General features: G+C 39.1%; 2 protein-coding genes across 2 annotated transcripts; one reads left to right on the top strand and one right to left on the bottom strand.

The window, feature by feature from the left end:
- The first annotated feature begins 488 nt into the window (after window positions 1-488).
- ndufa4l2a (NDUFA4 mitochondrial complex associated like 2a) lies at window positions 489-6,122 on the top strand. Its single transcript, XM_080898843.1, has 4 exons — window positions 489-657; window positions 3,965-4,050; window positions 4,753-4,813; window positions 4,915-6,122. Exons 1-4 carry the CDS (start codon window positions 613-615, stop codon window positions 4,969-4,971), a joined length of 249 nt encoding a protein of 82 aa, XP_080754969.1. The 5' UTR covers window positions 489-612; the 3' UTR covers window positions 4,972-6,122.
- A 5,613-nt stretch (window positions 6,123-11,735) lies between these two features.
- On the bottom strand, window positions 11,736-19,191 carry LOC308407284 (serine hydroxymethyltransferase, mitochondrial-like). Its single transcript, XM_080898849.1, has 13 exons — window positions 19,068-19,191; window positions 17,896-18,099; window positions 15,724-15,803; window positions 14,900-15,100; window positions 14,652-14,733; window positions 14,423-14,545; window positions 14,100-14,239; window positions 13,803-13,965; window positions 13,541-13,640; window positions 13,103-13,129; window positions 12,850-12,978; window positions 12,407-12,514; window positions 11,736-12,157 (listed from the first exon to the last, which is right to left on the bottom strand). The coding sequence occupies exons 1-13, from the start codon at window positions 19,098-19,100 to the stop codon at window positions 12,030-12,032; spliced, it is 1,518 nt and encodes a 505-aa protein (XP_080754975.1). The 5' UTR covers window positions 19,101-19,191; the 3' UTR covers window positions 11,736-12,029.
- Window positions 19,192-19,228: the final 37 nt, after the last annotated feature.

Raw genomic sequence — 19,228 nt, 5'->3', positions numbered from 1 at the left:
CATTTCATTAAGATTGTGTAAATTGTATTTTAGCAACAATCAAACGAACATTTGGTTAACTTAATTATTCAGGCTCAAAACACGCTCACGCAAGAATGATCCTCATTCAGGACTTGGGTCTTCTCTTTGTGGATCTGACAAGGGTCCATATTCCCTAATGGCATTTAAAAGGACACAGCGTTCAAATGGTTTTCCATTTCCTTTAGTCAGCTCCCAAATGACCGACAAGTCTTTAAACACAGTGAGGGAAATGGTAGAGAAAACGCCTCTGAGGTCTGAGACAACCCTACTTCTTTTAATTGAATGGCCTGATAGCATCAAATGTCTCTTTTCTGGATATCAAATAACGGTTTACTGGGGCGAAACTTTTCCGTTTAAATACAAACTATTAACCAGTGTCCAGCACAGTGTAATTACCCAACAGGGGAACAGCAGTGGCTGTAATCAGATGTAAAACGACCTCCTCCTCTCTCTCCTCCTTCTCCCGCCTCTCCCAGCAACAGGTCTAAATCCCGTCTGTGCTCGGCTGTGCAAAGCTTGTGTTTGCTGTGAACAAAGGCCTGAATTCATTTCTTTTCATGCATTGTTCCTGATTTACTGTAAACTGGAGCAATGATGTTTCGGGCAGCAGTCGAGCATGCTAAGAAGCACCCCGGTGTAAGTAATCTTTTAAATTCTCGATCAGTTTTTAGGTGTTTCAAATTTTGATAAGCCATGTCCAGCTTCTTTTAACATGTAACTTACATTTTAATAGAAATCCATCAACTGCTCTGCATTTCTGAAATTTTGCTTAGTGTGTTGAAATTATTCAAACATGCTTCACTGAATGAAACAAAACCAAAGCTGCACTAGAAACTCAGTTTGTCACTAGCGAGGTTGGATAAACACTTGAATCCTAGGATGGTTCTTTTTTTTCAGCTCGTTAAAATAGTATTAAACCCACAGGTTTATATATATATTGGTTTAGACTATGCTCAAAGAAAATATTGCCCAATGTTAACAATTGCTGCACATAACTGATTTGATTCTAGTGCCTGTATTAACGCAAACTTCATGACATCCTAAGTAGTGTATGTATGTAACAGGTAAATGAACTGGTTAAAGCAGCAGGTCTGTTTAGAAGTCTAATTTTGTCTCATCTAATCTTATCTTAGCTCTGTTTCAGTCTGTTAAATTGCTCCAGTTGCTCGTTTCAAAATCAAGCTGAACTGAGAAGCTTAAGACATCAAAAACACATCAGCGACTTCCGCAAACCCCTTAAATCTAAACTGACAAAAATCTAAGCAGTTCACAAATGTTTAGTAAGAAATTTTTAAATTTGAGTTGTCCCTACAGGGCAGGGGATTATTTTTGCAGTTTTTAACCGGCTCTGCTGTCAGAGAGGGGAGTGACAGAGTTTTAACTTCTTCTCACTGGCCTCCCAGGAGAAGGGAAGAGAGAGAGAAGCAGCGGGGAAGAAATCCGTATGAGACTCTACCAGCGCTCCGTGATGTGGTCTATCATCCTGACAGGCAGAGATACTGAGAGACAGACTCTAAGGGAGAGCGGGAGTGAGGGAAGAGCTGCAGGAGGCAAATCCCTGTGAGACTCTACAACCCTCCTTGATCAAGTTACAACAAACAGAAAGAAGGAGAGACTGAAAGGCTGTTAGAGAGAGTCCGAAACTCTGAGCCCCACAGACAGAGAATGAGCCAGATGAATGCATCGTTGGTCAGATGGGAAAGTAGATCGAGAGTCAGGGAGACAGACAGAGAGGAGATGGAACCAGTGATTAAAACCAGAATGAGACAGACAGATAGGTGGTGGCAGCACTAAGACAAAGACAGACTGAGGGTCAGTTATACAGACTGTGTCCAAAAATACACTTTTCACAAGTGTGTGAATGTCAGAAAATTCTTGTACCCGAAAAAAAAATGGCACATGGAAATCCAGCATGTGAAGTTCCTTAGAATCAGTGATCACTAACCTCTTAAAAAATACCTTTGTGCATCTGTGGCTTCGTAAAAATGAAAAACACTTGCAGCAGTGCTAATGTGGACCAGGAAGACAAGGCACAGTTGCCATATTGGAAATAAATAATATGGCATGCTGCACACTATTTCTTTCAACTATCCAAAAAATAAGCAGGCAAGTGCTTCTTACTTGGCACAAAGATTAACTGTGAAAATTGGTGTTTCAGTGACGGCTCAGGCAGTGTAAAGCTCATTGCATAAAGTCAGTCTCCACAGGGGATGTCAGAGCAGAAAAATCGCTGCTTGCAAAGTAAAGCTTTTCCAGAGGACTTGGAATTAGGTCTAATCAACAGTGGCAGCACATTGTTTTGGTGGAGTGAACCAAAACACATTGTTTTATTGGACCAGATGGAGTTCAGCAGGTTTGGTGTGCCAGCTGTAAAACACGGAGGTGAGGGTGGGTTTATGTAGTACTAAATCACACATTATGAAAATAATAATAAAAAAATACAGAAACTTTTCTTCTTTTACTGTATTTTTTGTGTTGTTTTACACTCAGTGCATCAAATTTGAATTTTATTTACAGCATTAAACTAGAATTAAACAGTTTTATCTTAAACAAATATTTATTTGTTTGTCATTTTATTTACGTCATATAATTTGAAATAACAAGAAAATTCTGTAAAAGCAGCAGCAAAAGTTTTTTTTTTAAAGAAGTTACTGACAGAGAAGTCAGAAGTACAAAATTTCCCTCTGAGATTTAATTATATAAAACACGCACAGACATGCGCCAGATGTGTGTCAGCACGTTCACTGGGATGATGCAGGGTGACGGAGCAACAGCAGGCCAAGACTCAATCCCCTGAGCTTCAGTGGGCCAGCTGCTCAGATCACCTCTGTTACAGCAGATATTAAGTATAGACTCAGTTTTAAATCGAGTGTCTGTTTTTGAATAAATGATGCTATTGCTTAAGGCTGACAGCTAATTTAGAAGAAAGTTTCTCACAGCTGAATAAGTTGGCTCACATCGCGCCTCACTTTAGCTTAAAAAAAAGATGTGCCGCATCTGTCTTGAAATTCAAGGAATGTGCTTTTTCTTACTGAGACATTCGACTTGCAGACTGTCAGGAGTCACGAGGCTGAAGATGATGCAGTGCTGGAAAGGACTAACAGCTTCCCATCGTGATAATAGTTATTTAACAACCTTTAACATTTCTGTTTTTTGTGACCGACAAATCTGGATTTTCTTTTTTATTCTCAGTCATGGAGGTGGGGATTTAACACACTTGGATGCTGTGATGACAAATCTGAAAATGACAGGTTAGCTGAAGTGTAAAATAAATAAATAAATGAATAAGAAGATTTGGCTTCACCAAGAAGAATCATCAAGCGTCACCAGTGAACTTCTATGCCAAAAGAAAGAACAACGCAGCCCACATGTTCCCTAAAAGTAACATACAAAGAGACAAGTTATACTACCCTTCCTGTTATTGTGCACATGGTAACAATGGATTTTTGTGAATATATTCAGGGTGGTATGAGTTTATCTTGAATAAGGACTGCAGAATGACAAATAAATAAAAATGAAAAATCAGCCGAAATAGAAATAATGCTCCAAACGATCATTTGAAGGGAGTAAATGCCAGCTCTGTTTTTCTAAATCACATAAGACAAACAAACTGCTGCTGGCAGAAAAATATCCAGATTACTTCTCTGTATATCAGCCCTGGATGTGGCAGTCCCTGGGGTCTTCATCTGTCTTCAGGGTGGTCTACGATGCATCTGGCTGAAATGTATTTTATCAGCTTTCCTGAGTTTCCTGAGCTCTTTCTTTTTAAGTCAAACGTCCATTATGTTAAAACAAAACAGCATCTTGGCCTTGCAGCAAAAGGTACAGCTGCCAATACACCAGTGAAGAGTGTGGTGCAGATTAGCATGTAGGCGTAAATGTGTTGTCTTTTATGGTTTAAGTGTAAAATATGTGTAGAAGCCTAATTCTTATTTTTCTGTAGCTCATCCCCCAGTTCTTCTTCATTTGTTTGGGAATGGGCGGAGCATCCTTGTATCTGATCCGGCTGGCCAGAGGACCCCATGTTACGTAAGCACACATAAATTTCTGACTTTTGATCACGTGTGAGAACTTTTTAAAAACATAATTTAATTGTTCGTTATCATTACTGTTTTTCAACTGACAAAAAACAACAAGCTAAAAGTCATTATCCCACCATCTTTTAATGAAATGTGTCACAGCTGGGAGACCCTGTGTTTCCTCAGGTTCGCACATCTGTTTAGTTTTGTTTTCACTTTAATTGCATGCAACTTCCAAAGAGCAACCAGTCCCCACCTACTGGATGATCACAGATGGACTCCAAACAGAGAAAGGACTTAGCCGTCCTTCTGTGATAGGCTTGATTTCACCCTGAAATGCACATTTGTTAAAATTTATTCAAAGGCGTGCGGAGAGGAGATGAATAAATGTTTCACATTCTAAGTGGAGGGATTTGTTTCAGGATGGTTTCTGTCACACGGAGTCCTGCCTACTCTTATCCTTTTTGCTTGGACTTTCTCTTCTCCTGCTGTTTCCCAAGCGCTTGATATAAGAAACTCCAACAACAGCAGACATGGCTAAATGCTTTTTACAAGACCTCACGGGATGGAGCACTGTCTTGTTGTTTCTTTAGCTTCTTTCTTATTCTATTTACCAGTTGAACAAAGCGGGGATGAAACAAAAAAGCTCTCAGGAGAGAGCTTGATTAACTTTTCATCAGATTTAATCATTTAATTTTCTCTGTGTCTTCAGCTGGGACAAGACCAACAACCCAGAGCCATGGAATAAACTTGACCCGACTTACCAGTACAAGGTAAGGCAGCACATGAACTCTAATCTGACTGTGTTTTACTGTCGATTGATTGTTAAATCAACGTACACAAACACAGTCTTTTTCTACTTTCCCCCCCCCAGTTTGTGGCCATCACCACAGACTACAAAAACCTGAAGAAAGAGGGACCTGACTTCTGAGTCTCACAAACCAGAGTGTAATTAAAAAACAAAAAAACCCCATAAAGGATGACAGATCCTGATCTTGGGTCAGACTCATCCCCCCTGCCCTTCCTATACTCAAGAAAAAAAAATTCTTTGGCCTCATAAAAATGAATAATTTTGTGTAAAATGCATCTGAAATAATCATTAAGAAAACATACTTGGTATAAACTGATAAACTGAATGTAAATAAATCAAGAATCCAGAAATAATTACTTGTGTAATAAAATCACATGGAATATTTACATCTAGTCAAGTTACTTATAGTTAGCATTTTGGACATAAATATTATAAATACGCTGCAGACGGGGGAAACAGAGTCCAGATCAGGATGCGCCTTTAGTGTCTCTGATTCTGTGTGATGTTTGCAGAGCTGCTGGTGACCTGGTTAATGTGACCGGGATTGTCGGTCAATCAATCCTGAAGGCCCATATGCATGATAGAAAAACAGGCTTGTTTCCACATATATGCACAAACTCAGCCTTTATCATATGTCTGGCAACACATTGCTGGCACCGGAACAATGGTTTTGCATGTTCAGACAATTGTAATCACAAATACAAGCCCATCATATTGGTCTGTTTGAGAAGGTTTCATGGTATTCAAATATTTATATGTAAACACACGAGTAGTATATGAAAATATAGTCAGGGTTGGGTAGATCTGTTTTATGTGTTGGACAGAAATCAACTGAGTTGCCTTTAATAAGAAGAAAAAGTCAACTATTCTATATCTAGAAATGATTGATCATAAAAGTAAAATGAGGAGATGAAGCCTGTAAATGCTTTGTACTGCTTTTTGCTGTGGTTTTCACTTCCTGAAGGTTGTATTTCAAACTTCTGTATACACTCTTCCTCTGTTGCTGATTTTTTTGTTTTCCTCATTATTTGTGCAAGTGAGGAGCTTTAATTGCACCAGCTTTTCATAACATGACACTGGCCTGCTGTGCTGCATCACAGTGAAGGTCATGTTAGTGTGACCAGACTGCATGTATTCCTTCATAACTGTCACATGATTGTAGGTTTAGCAGCCACTAAATTCAGCGATGACTGTGTAAGTTGTGAAAAAAGATGAGATGCATCAACTTTGCTGAATTCTTTCAATAAATAAAGTGTTATTTGTGTTTAGAAGAGCCTTTGTTGTCACTCTGCACTTTCCAGCGCATACACAGGTGACTTTCCTCAAACACCTGCACCGAACGGAGCCAGATACCGATCTTTTTCCACACCTACGCATTCAGTAACTCTGATGGAACCGATCCATCTGTTGGCAATGCAGCTGTCACTCTGCAGCCTGATTAGTGTTTTTACAACTGCATTTAATGTGTGTGGTTGCATTTTGTATTTGTGTTTATCCGTGTGTACCAGTGTGTGTGACAGGAGCTCACCGTCTTTGATGAATGACAGCCAAGGCAGGACGCTCAACAGTCCTCCCCCTGAAAGACTTTGATGTATAACCTGTGCACGTGTCCTACACACACCATCTTATTTTCCATTAATATATAGGACATGAAAAAGTCTTAATTTACCTCTCGTTTCTTTGTGTTTTGCTGGGAATAGGTGCAAACATACATAAAATATAAAAACAGTCTGCACAGTTCTTCCAAGCTAGTCAATATCTGGTATGACCACCTTTGTTCTTCAACACAGACTGAACTGTTTTAGGCAGCTTTCCAATAATTTCTTTTAGTAGTCTTCAGGAATCGTTCTCTCCTTCTCTTGAAGGGCATCCAAAGCTCTTCTTTGGATGGTTGGTCCCTTTTGGTTTGTTCTCTGTCAAGATGATTGGCCTCCCCAGATACCTTCAGTAATGTTGAGGTCAATGGGGAGGCCAATACATTGTGTGTTTTTCTATCCAGGTATGCTTTTACTGTACTGGCAACATATTTGGGATCATGCTGAAAAATGAAGCTGCTGACAATCAGGTGGGTTCTACATTGTACTGCATGATAGACCAAAATCTGACGATACCTTTCTTGTACAAGATCCCCCAAAACTCTGACTGATATGCATCTCCAAACTATAACAGAGCTCCACTGTTTTTTACAGATGGCTGTAAACACTCACTGTTGTCGTTCAGGTCCTGTGCCAGGTCTTTGCTGGATTTACTTTCCTGTTTTTTAAGGACATGACTATCAGATACTGTTTACCTGCCGACCACTTCTTCTTTTGTCCTCCTCTTGTCCATTTCCTTCACAATTTTGAAGGCATATCGCACAGCAGGCTGAGATATTCCAAGTTTTCAGCTAATAGCTATTTTGAATCACCTCGTTGGTGCAGAAATACTATTTTATGCCTGTCAAACTTTGAGAAATGGGAACAAATTAGTTGTTTCTGAGACAGGCTGCTAGTAAAGTTCCTAACAATTGCCAAGTTTCCTGTTATGTGTAGATACAACATTGGTTCATCCTGTGAGTTAGGTGCATTTTTTACACATGAATAATTCATATGTCAGTATTAAGTCACTTAATAAATAGAAGACTGGACTAAAACTGAGTGAAAAAGCAGCCAATGTCCAAAGAAAAAATCTGAAAGACCTTCAGAAAGCTTGGAGCACTGTTGCTCAAGACAACTTTAAAAGATTACAGGAAAGCCTGGCTCTTTGGAAGCAAAATATAAAGAAATTAAATTACATTAGCTTACACATAAATCACAATGACTTAATCTAAAACAAGGTAATACATTTAGTATGCTTTCCATATTGCAAACAGAAGCAATTTTTGTTCAGTTAAATAAACTTTCTTGGGCTTCTGCATCACCGAATATGCTAAATATGCTAAAACAAAACCAAGTAATCTTACAATCAACAAGAACAATGAAAAAAAAGGAATAAACACACAATAAAACCACAATTTTCACATTTAATTGGAATATTGGATGTTTTTGCACAGTGTAAAGTGCAGCATTAAAGTATTAAGAATATTCATATTCACATCTGTCTCCTAAAGTAGTGGATGGTGGGTGAACAAACATACAGACTGAAATATAAACAGGAAAAAAACAAATTCAGATTTTAGGCTCATGCGGAACGCCTCTTCATCTCTACTTTATGTATGTTTGTTGTTTTTTATAAGCAGAGAAAAGTAAAATGAACACAAACTGAAGGAACGTTTAGGAGAACGCCCTTCTTACTCAAGCGTACACGAATTACAAACGTGATCGTTTTTGGGGGCGGATCTCTTGGTGTTTTGGCTGAAGGTCAGTCTCATTTATAAAAAAGATAATTTTACAAACAGTCAAACAAACAAAAAAATACCATCTGAAAGAAGAATAGTGAACATCAAAAAATTCTCCTCCTTGTGAACATCACAAGGACGGCTGTGGCAGTAAGGAGAGCTAGGACGACAGAACATGAGGGGGTCAAACGGTTTCGCGCAAACCCACAGGAGCTGTCAGGTCATGAGAAAGAGGCACGGAGATGAAGCAGATGAGCTGTTATTTTTGTGTTGTGGTCCTCCGTGTGTGCATGTGTCTGTGCGTCCTTGGGTTTGTTTGTGTGTCTTTTCTGACGACAGAGCTGAGAACATCCCTGACCTTTAACCTGTGAATCTGCTGCCTGGTCTCTGTGGAGGGCACACATTCCTCTGGCAGAAACTGAAGCAATGAACTTCATCCAAAACACTGGAAGACACGACTGACTCAAAACAAAAGTCCATTCAGTTTGTTGGTAAATTAAATATTTAATGCTCCAATAGGCAGCAGCAGCGCTTCGTGTTTGATGCTAATTTAGTGCTGCTTTACAAAGCACTCAGTGTCTCAGGGGAAATCCTCACAGAATAATAAATAAATACATCAAAAATGAAATATCCTCTCAGCCCAGAGAGACAGAAAGAGGAGGCAAGCTCTTTTTATGTGTCTATGGGGGGTAAAGATGTTACTGCAGAGAAACAGTGGGAGAGGAAGCTTTTAAATAAACAAAAATGGAAGGTCTGAAGGTTTAATAAAGATAGTCAAGGATTCTGGTGTTACATAATGCTCTCATCTTGTCAAGTATTTTATAAGGTGTCAGTGTTTACTAGAATTATGCAACGACATAAGGCAACAGTATTTCTAAAATAAATAACAATGATAATAATATATATTTTTATAGGTGCCTTTAAAACACTCAATGACGCCTTAATATAAATTAAATAACAACTTTTATGTTTATCTATGTTAACATCCTGGTTGCTTTTGTCACGAGCAGCTATGGTGATGTGTCCAGCACCTTGTGAGTCTGTGTGTAACGCTGTTAAACACGGTTCTGTGGGAATACAAAAAGTAAAAGGAACTACTAGTTTTGGATGCTGTGGCAGGGGTTAATGGACACAGACCGTGTGTAAAAACTGGATGTAGTGTCTGATTCGAAGAGGCTGCATACCTGAGGGATGCTGCTCTACTGCTCCTTTGATCCATGTCCTCAGTAAATAATTTCCTGATGAGTTTATGGTTTCAACTGCTAATTTCAGGTCTTAATTATTAAAACATAAACTTTCTTTTTTAATTCACGGTCCCACAATAAGGCTTTTAGGATAACCCTAATCTGTAATTCACCTGTCACTGTCATATAGGCCTACAGTTTCACTCAGTTTCCCAGTCACGTTCCGTGCCATGCTCATTATGTCAAATTTCCAAAAGCTAGGATAGGACTTCAAAATTGCTGCTTTACTGCAAGATCTGTTGAACCAAGAAATCACTTAAATAGAAACTGTTTGACAAAGTGAAGTAAGCTAAAAGATTTTGCAGATTTCTTTTTTTTTTTGACGATTCATCCAGGAGGTCAAAAAAGAACCTAGAACAACATCTAAAGATCTGCAGGCCTCACTTGTCTGAGTTAAGATCAGAGTGCATGATTCAACAATAAGAAAAAGACTGGGGACAACAAATTAGGTGAAAATCCAGGCTCAAATTGAGATGCTTTTGCCAACTTCCAAAAGGCGTGACGTGAACAGGGCTATACTTGCTGCTCAAGTGCTGCAAAACTGATGGCACAGCACCTCACGGTGCAAATGGATAATGATCCAAAGCAAGAAGCTGCACAGGTTTCACAAAATAAATAAATGGGATATTCTTCAATGACCAAGTCAGTCACCTGAAGACAAAGCTGAAGGCAGAGAAACCCTCAAACTAGCTGTCGCTGAAGGCAGCTGCAGTAAACACGTAGGAGAGCATCTCAAGGGAGGAAACACAGTATTCTGTGATGTCAGCTTCAAGACTTCATGCAGTCACTGACTGCAAAAGATTTTCATCCCAATATATAAAACAATTCTTGTATTTAAAATTATGTTAGTTTGTCCTAGTACTTTTGAGCTTCAGAAAATGGGCTGTAATGTTCTATAAAAATAGTAGCATGTTAATGTGATACTTCTGTTATTTATTTGAAAGTCTGAACTGCACAGTCAAACCTTAATTTGCTCAGTTGTGGTTTACGGAGACAAAACTACAAAAATAATTTTTGTTCCTCCAACAAATTTTGGACCCAATCATATCATGAAATACCTTATTCAATAGAAAAAAATATCAACGTCCAACTGAGAGAGGAAGTCAAACCAAACAATTCAGACATCTAAAGTACTACGGAAACAAATCAAATGATCCAAAGTTGTTTTTTCCTTTTGTGAACCTGAAGCTGTGATCCGCTGACACTGTTTGGGGACTACTTTTTATTTTCTTTTTCTTGACTATTCCCAGAAGTAAACAGTGAGAGCACATGAGCAGAGGAAATTCCAGCAGCTTAACATGGATCAGTGTTTACAGAATCTGAAGATGCTCCTCCCTCTTGGGATAACACACATAAATCATCAACTGCTCGGTGACATGCAACTCAGCAGCAGGTAAAAAAAATACATGCAAAAAAAACCCATAGAAAATTTAACATGTAAATATTCAGCATCAGTTTTATTGCAGTTTAAAAGATGCATATTCATGTTATACATTCCTCAGAAATTATTTCTATAGAAGTCAAAGTAAAACTACAAAAGCTACTATTACATTAGACACACACACATACACACAAATCTGAAGCCTTGTTTTGAAACGCCTGTGCTACTTTACTGTTTTCTATTCATGTTAGTGGATCTGTGGATGTAAACTGAACCTGTGCTCAATTCCCAACACAGCTGCTGCAAGTTTCCCAGAGTGCAGAACAAAGCCTGAAGTCAGTAAAAGCTCTAAAGCAGACTTAGCAACCAAATGCCAAAAATACCCGAAAGCACATAAGGGTCCTTCTTGTGTTTGGGCAGCAAACAACAGTCCTGACAAGAAGGCGAAAGCAAATTCCAGAGTGCTGTTAACTCACAATTTAGGTCCATTGCTGTGTACCATTTACACTCTAGTCCTATTGAATACCATTTTTATGAATATAATCACTACTATCCACCTATCGCTGCAAGCTAGTAACAAATCAAATCACTTTAGATCCTTTATAGTCAATGTATATAATAAATTGTTCCACTAAATTGATCGCTGATACAATGAAACAGAAGTTAATAGTATCCACTTGAATGTAACTTAGCACAGATTAGCTATAAACTGCAGTGTATGTAGTAGTTATTTATAACACTCTATAAGAACACTGCAGTAGTTTACATTACCTTTTAAAACATACACATTCTCCTATGAAGACATTTTAAATGTCTGCATTAGTACAATGTTATACATAATGAATGTTTACATGCTACTTAGAAATGCAGAGTTAGAACTGAAGAAGTCTCTTGGAGCTGAGCTGAGAAGCTGAGTTGCTTTCTTTCCAACCTCCTTAGAGTCATTTTTTAACGAGTTGTGACTTTTATCATTTATTTTTAATGCATTCACCTCACCTGGCATTTCTGTCCATATCAATATCTGTTACTATGTTACATTTTTCAGCTCAGCTGGTAATTTTAATGCTTCCAGTTAATGTAGAAATGCCATGCTGTATTGTTGCACTCTGATCAATTTAAACTGATGTTTGTTTGTTTTTTTACCAAATTATTATATTATTATATGCATTATATGTATGTCTAAAAAACAAAACAAAGTGTAGCACTCTGCATTACAGCTTGTTTGTCTGAGTTTTTTCTAATGGTCAGTAAATCCCGGCATGGGGAAGGGCCTGGCGAATAGCTCCACCCGCTGGCGGAGCTCTGTGATGCGTGACACTGTATCTTGGTCCTCCAGCAGAAATGACTTGAAGCTAGCCAGGTTTCCTGTTTGGAGACAGAAAGGCAAAAAAATTGCATTTATTCTTTTTGCTTGTTTCCTGAACCCTACTCACAGCTAATAAATGATCCACAGTCCTTAGCTGCAAGAGAAATAATGAATGCTGAACACATATTCGAGCACTAGTAATCTATGTAAGCAAACAACATGTCAGCATGGTGAATCTGCTGTACACAAAACCCCAAACACCACCACTCCCACTGGATGAATCACAGGTTTAGACGAAACTCCCTCACCGGTCTTCTTCTTCACGTCCAGTGCAATCTGAATCCCTTCATCAATCAACTCCACAACTTTTTCAAAATCTGCCTCCTTAAACTGCCGAGAGGTCAGAGCTGGAGCTCCTGTAAGAAAGTGACAGATAAAACAATCGTTAGATTAAATGGTTTGATTGTTGTCAATAGTTCATAAAGAGAGGGTTGGTTTGAGGTACATGGTGACATACTGAATGATGGTCTGGTGATAAGAACTACAGATACAGTGACATGTAGCAGGAAACACAGACACATCACAGAGTCAGACACTCCGAGAGAGAAGAAAGGGTCTGCTGCCATACGGGCAGAATGACAGAGTGGCTGACAGAGTCTGTCCAAAGTAGCTCCACTCCTGTAACTCTTTCCTAGATTACTAAATTTTGCAACACATTCTGCACAAGCTGCACTTCTATTAAAGCGAGTACCAAGTCGAAGTCCTCCTGGAGTGAGGGCGCTCTTATCTCCAGGACAGGTGTTCTTGTTGGCCGTGATTGACACCAGCTCTAGGACCCTCTCAGCTCGAGCACCATCCATACCACGAGGTCGAAGATTGATTGATTGATTGATTGGTAATTTATTTCAACATGTGAACAATATACAAGTACATTTAGAAAAGAAATGAGAGAAAAAAAATATACTATACAAATTACATACAAAAAAACATTCTGATTAATTTACATGTTGAAAGGTGGTTGTCTGTTCCACCTGAGAAACGGAAGAGGAGGATAGATCTATAAGATCTGTATTTGAGGAAATGTTTCTGATGGTGAAATTCTCATCAAGTCTTTCCTGGAGACAATGAGGAGACGTGCAGCTGCTACAGTAAAATATTACTCACTGTTTTTTTTCCATTCAACTGTCAAGTGAAGCTTAAGTGAACTTTTCCAAAGTTTTAAAAACAGAATGCAAATGAGGCTGAAGCAAATGCAAAGTGATCCAAAAGCAATTGCATCAGGCACTGGAGAGGTAGAAATGCACTGCTCGTATAAATGCTGAGTCTAATTTCATAGTCAGAGAAAGAAAACAAAAGCATTTGTCGTTTATTTTAATTTGTATGAAATAATTTGTTTTTAATGCAAAAATATACAATTTCAACATCATAGACTCACTCAGCACCTGACACCAAAGTGTAGCCTTTCTTAAACAAAGCATTGGCCATGGCTTTGGTGTTCAGCAGCACTTGATGGATGTATCTCTTGAACATGGGAGTGGAAGCCTGCAGAAGCAGAAATCATGTCGTGTGAGAGAATAAGATTGTATTCAGATACTCCAAATCCAGACCTACTCGACCTACGCTGATGTTCTGTCTGAGGATTTCCCCTTTAATTGAATTTGTGGGCTATTATTGAACATTAAAGATTAAAATACACATCTTGACCTGTTTGAGGGCGACAGCCACCCCAGCAATGGCATGGTTGTGAGGTCCTCCCTGAAGTGATGGAAACACAGCAAAGTTCACTCTGTCCTGGAGGTCATAAAGGACTTCCCTGCCTTTCTTATCCACGGACCTCACACCTTTCCAGTAGAAGATCAGGCCAGCCCTGCAGAGCAGAGAAAGGACACCAAATGTGCTTAGCTGGACATGTGCAGAATCACATGTATAAAGCTCTTACCTGAATAGGCAACTATCAACACACTTATTAAAATTAATTCATATTAGGGCTCAGATCCTAACCTTGCTCCACGCAAGGACTTATGGGTGGTGGAAGTCACAAGGTCAGCGTGCTCAAAAGGAGAGGGAACAGCTCCTGCAGCCACCAGGCCACTAATATGAGCCATATCTGCCAGCAGGTAGGCACTCAGCTCCGCACACAACTACAAGACACACAGCTCAACATGAACCCCACAAACCTGAAATCCTGTTACTTTCTCAGCTTTTCTTTAAATGTCCAAGTATCTCATCACGCTTCAGTAACTCAGTAATCTGATTTGTGGTAGAGTTAACAGCTGTTGGAAGTTTCTGAGACACCTTCTCGTAAACATTATTAAATGAAGCACCTTCTTCATGCGAGAGTAGTCGATGAGACGAGCGTAGGCGCTGGTTCCTGCTATGATAAGTCTGGGTCTAAAAAGGCGAGCAGTCTTCTCCAGCTGGTCATAATCTATGAGACCTGTTTGGGGCTGAGGGGGATTCAGGAACAGGGGGTAGAGAGAACAGCTTACACTTTCTTATGTCTTTAAATGGATCACAGGTTTGAAACCTTAATTCTGTTTGAATACTACTTACATCCACTTTGTAAGGCATCGATTCAAAGTAAATAGAGGTGGCTGAGACTCTTTTGTTGTCTGACATGTAGCCGTGGGTAAGGCTGAAATGTGAAGGACAAAATATATAATTATAACAGAGCGCACGTGGGCAGAAGATGAGCAGGTGCAGGGTGGACAAAAAGCTCTGTATAAAATGTTATTATGGGAATGGAAATATCCTCTGCTTGAGCATGTCTAGCATGAATGAACTTTGACATATTGACTCACTGTCCCCCATCAGGCAGATCCAGGCCCATGATGCGGTCATGAGGCTGCAGCACAGAGGTGTAGGCTGCAAAGTTAGCAGGGGATCCAGAGTATGGCTGAACATTAACGCCCCACAGATTGGGATCCAGACCAAAGACCGAGAGCGCTCGCTTCTGACACAGCAGCTCGATCTGGTCGACAATCTCTGCACCTCCGTAGTATCTGACAAAAACAAAAAAAGAAACATAGAATCATCTCATGTTATTGTAACGCACACACTTCATATTGTAATTTATCATATTGTACGATAACTGTATAATTTTGCAACAAATCATGTGTACTGAATCATGCAGTACCCTTATGTATCCTATCACATCTTCAAACTTTGTATTCTGTCATATCATGGGGTGTCGTAATGTATTGTTCCATTTATTTGGCTATATGTTATTGTTTCTTACTGAAACTGTACTATGATGGATAACACTGATCACTGTTGTGTATCACATCAGATTTTATTACATCGTATAGTATCATAGTATTGCTTTCTTTTGCATTCAATCATATCATATTCAACAGACTGTATTGCATCGTATGCTGTCATATCACTCTATATCATGTCACTGTCCTTTAATATACTTTGTGCACTTTTAGTTTGTGTTGAGCTGGATTATATTGCTATATGCTATGTGAACAGCCCTGAATTATGCTGGGAAAAGAAATGCAAACCTTTTTGTTTTAAAGTCCATTTGCCTTTAAATGAAATTTTATAAGCTTCATGTGCTGGCTTCTGAAAATAGTTTTAATGACTAAATCAATATATGTTTAAAGTAGGCGATGCTTATTACCTTTGTCCTGGGTATCCCTCAGAGTATTTGTTGTTCAGACAGGAGCCCTGTGCCTCCAAAGCTGCACGACTGCAGAAGTTCTGGAGGGACAAACAAAAAAGCATCAAAACCTGCAGTAAATTTTTATCTTACTTATATTTTCAGAAGTCTGTCACCAAATATAACCTGGTTTTTTTTTAACCAGATATAGCTTTTATTTATCTTCAGAAGGACGACTGTTTTGCAAATACTTATTGCAACAAAAATGGAGCAGATGCTTTTAACAGCCTATTGTATAAGCTACAAATGAGCCATATTTGATTATTTAAAGAAATCAGAGTGCATTAGAGGTACTATAGTGATGCTGAGGGCTGAATATAGAAGAATCTAACTAGTACTGAATCCTTGCAAAGTTCAGCACGGTGTCAAATGTCAGAAAAGAGATGGAGCTGCGGAAAAAGGAAATGAATGTAAATGAATTTTTTTCCCTGTCTCAGTCTTTTTTTCTCCCACTCACATTTCAGCTTATCTTCTCTCACTGTCTTTCGCTTTCTCTTTCTCTGTCCTCCTCAGCCGCCCCCTCTGGGTTGTTATTTTACTAAACCTGTCACTGTTCAGGGATCCCTCAATCATTCCAGTGGGGTTTAAAACTAGTCCCCCAAGTGACATAAATCTCTTTCCATGACATTTTGAAACACTATCTTGACACACACAAACACACACAGACACACACATACACGATCGCTCCTCCTTCTCTGTCTCAGCTTTAAATGTGGGGATCAGTGAAAGAAATCAGTGGGGGGAACCTAATGGGATCATTTGACTATGTTCCTGAAGATGAAAAAAAAGCAGGGTCTCTCCTCTGGGAGTTGGCTCAGAGCGGCAAATGACTGATAGCACATGTAAAAGAAGATTAAACCTTTCAGATGTCATCGTGAGTGATAGTTCTGTGGATGCATAATTGGTGGAGAATAAAAGAATAAAAGCTCCCGTCTTTTCCCACAGCTTCCACTTAGTCAAAATAACTGACTTAAAAGGAGTTGGTGGGGTGCATCGGAAATCTCGGTGAATGCTGAAGAAAACAGTAAAATTCTGGAAACTACAACTCTGATGACTTGAGATTTCACTGCTGACAAATGTGCTCCTCTGTGAAGAACAAAACATCTTTCAGCCCAAACTCAGTGGAGTATTTTACTGTAAGTCTGTGGAGTCTGCAGCTCTTTCATGAATTTTGCGTCGCAAAACCGATTTTTATCCTGGCTGACCAAAAAATGAGGTCTTAACGTTAAATGTAAGCCTATAGACTCATTACCCCAGTATTTATTTTTGGCTGACATCATCTATTGAACAATCAAGTAGGAGGAAAATTAAAATTCTTATTTTTTAAATATTGTTCACTATATAAAAAAAGCTGTAAAAATACAGGAAATTCGCATATGACTGTAGTGTTCTTTGAGCTCTGTAAATGCCGGTGCCTTTGATGCCGGTGCCGGTGCTAAACTAGATTATCACCACTAATTTTTTGTCTCTGTTGAACATAAATACACACAGGACTTTTAATATTTTAGTTCATATCAATAAGTTATATTTTGATTGCTGGCTGTGCATGAGTAATGTGGTTATTGAGCCACCATGACCAAAACTCTAGCAGTGAGTGATTTTCTGGGTGTTTTGAGATTTTTTAACGCACCAGGATTTTTATAAATGTGTTTCTAGGAGTAGAATAGCAACAAGTTACATAATAATTTTATGCTAGTCAAACAGCTGACAGTATTTCACTGTAAAGCTTGTATTTTACAGTGAACAGCACATTTCCATAAGACTTGCACTTGAAACTGTCATTCTAGATTACAGCAGGTACTCTGTGAAATCACAGTTTAATGCCGGCAATTCTAGTTGCTTTTATTTTATTTTAATTTAACAATGAACAGCACAGTTTACCTGTCACACCTCTTTTTCCAGAACTAATTTTGCACAGAGATTATGTGTGACGCAATACACAGAGCAAACATTTAAACAGCCACTTTTGATTCCCCTCAGCAGCAGGCTGCTGAGGGGAATCATACATATAACGTGTTGTTTTTCCAATCAAGATTTACTGAAGATTTAGCTTTCATGTTTTTCCTCTTTTATTTAATCTCCTTATGGTACTTTGATCACATTTTCTTCTCTTTCATCTAAATGGGGTCTGACCTCTGATGCGATGAGCTCCACTCCCCGACACTGCCTGTCCTTCTCCTGCTGCAGGAGTCTCCACATCTCTGGGTCATCCTGAGCCAGGCTCTCCTGTCCTGTCCACCCATCGCTGCTGCTGCTGTTGCTGAGGTGTCTTCTGCAAGATTTTGCAGTCATCTGCCTCTGTTGGCCCAAACATGCTGAAGCACTGAGAAAAAGGGGCTGCAGCGTGGGGGGTAGTGGATGAACACACAGGAATGATTTCAGTCACTGAATAAATGTACACTTTTTGAATAATGATTTTAAAGCTGTTCACTAGTAAGCAGCCTGGGGCGACTGTGTTACATTTCTTGCGACCTGCTGTTCTAAACTGCTCAGAGAAGTTAATAAAAACCTCTTGAAGGCACAAATACCAAGTCACGGGGTGCGATGCAACTCTCCCTTTTGTGCTTTAAATGCTCTGCAGAGTGTAAAAAAAAAAGTTTCTGGTGGGGGGTTCTTTTTCATCCTTTGGTGTCTTTTGAAACCCTGATGAAGAGTAAGCCTGTGCACAAATACTTTCATCCCTCAAAATGATAATACTTTGCACTTGGGGTTTGTAAACAAGGGAGTTAGAATAATGTGGCTTTTGATGTTCTAAACAACCCATTAAATGAAAGGCAGTAAAAAAAACCCCCACAAAACCCCCCCAAATGTGTTATTCAATGGAGCAGTTATGGAAAACCTTGGACTTGAAAAATGTACTGCGTGTGGGCTGGTCAGACATGGAGGGGCTTGTTTGTTGAAACCAGCTTGTGCCTGCATGATAGTTATGCAACTATGTGTTACTTTGGCCTAATAGACAGATTACTGTTGAAGCATAAATATATGTTAAAGTAAGTCTCCTTTCATCTTTTGTATTCGCTGTGTTGAGTATAGTAAGTCTTGCATAAAGTGCAGACTGTGCAGTCAACTTTCTTTCAGCAAAATAAATAAATAAACTGGGACAGCAGTGTGTGTTTCTCTTTTGGACCGAAAAATACAAAGAAAAAATCTTCAAACCAGACATTTTTATCAGGGTTGACGTTTAGTGACAAGCTGGCCTACTTACAGTTATAAGTGACTTATTTACAACTACTCTTACATGCAGAAAAAGGGTCTCCTGAAGCAGATATAAGTGCACGTAATTTAAAAAAACAAAACGTACTCACCTGTAATCTTTGCCTTAACGTCAGAGAGAGCATGTCTGCAACAGCTGAGGGAAAAACAGAAAACTTCCCAGGTGCAAAGGGTGAAAGTAAAATCAGTACTGGATGTAGCCAGATACCGGACGTGTACTTTGTGTCACTGATAATAATGACTACAGTAAATA

The sequence above is a fragment of the Rhamphochromis sp. 'chilingali' genome (assembly GCF_963969265.1).
Source record: "Rhamphochromis sp. 'chilingali' genome assembly, chromosome: 12".
Classification (NCBI taxonomy): Eukaryota; Metazoa; Chordata; class Actinopteri; order Cichliformes; family Cichlidae; genus Rhamphochromis; species Rhamphochromis sp. 'chilingali'.
Note: the sequence above shows the minus strand (reverse complement) of the source record. Positions and strands in the feature narration are given on the sequence as shown.

Bases quoted from the DNA above. Each gene is read 5' to 3' on its own strand.
- ndufa4l2a (XM_080898843.1), top strand. From the start codon at position 613: ATGATGTTTCGGGCAGCAGTCGAGCATGCTAAGAAGCACCCCGGT. The intron at 658-3,964 runs GTAAGTAATCTT...ATTTTTCTGTAG, and splicing joins ATGCTAAGAAGCACCCCGGT to CTCATCCCCCAGTTCTTCTT. The intron at 4,814-4,914 runs GTAAGGCAGCAC...TCCCCCCCCCAG, and splicing joins ACCCGACTTACCAGTACAAG to TTTGTGGCCATCACCACAGA.
- LOC308407284 (XM_080898849.1), bottom strand. From the start codon at position 19,100: ATGCTCTCTCTGACGTTAAGGCAAAGATTACAG. The intron at 13,641-13,802 runs GTCAAGATGTGT...CTGCTTCTGCAG, and splicing joins TGGCTGTCGCCCTCAAACAG to GCTTCCACTCCCATGTTCAA. The intron at 12,515-12,849 runs GTACTCGCTTTA...ACTTTCTTACAG, and splicing joins TCCAGGAGGACTTCGACTTG to GAGCTCCAGCTCTGACCTCT.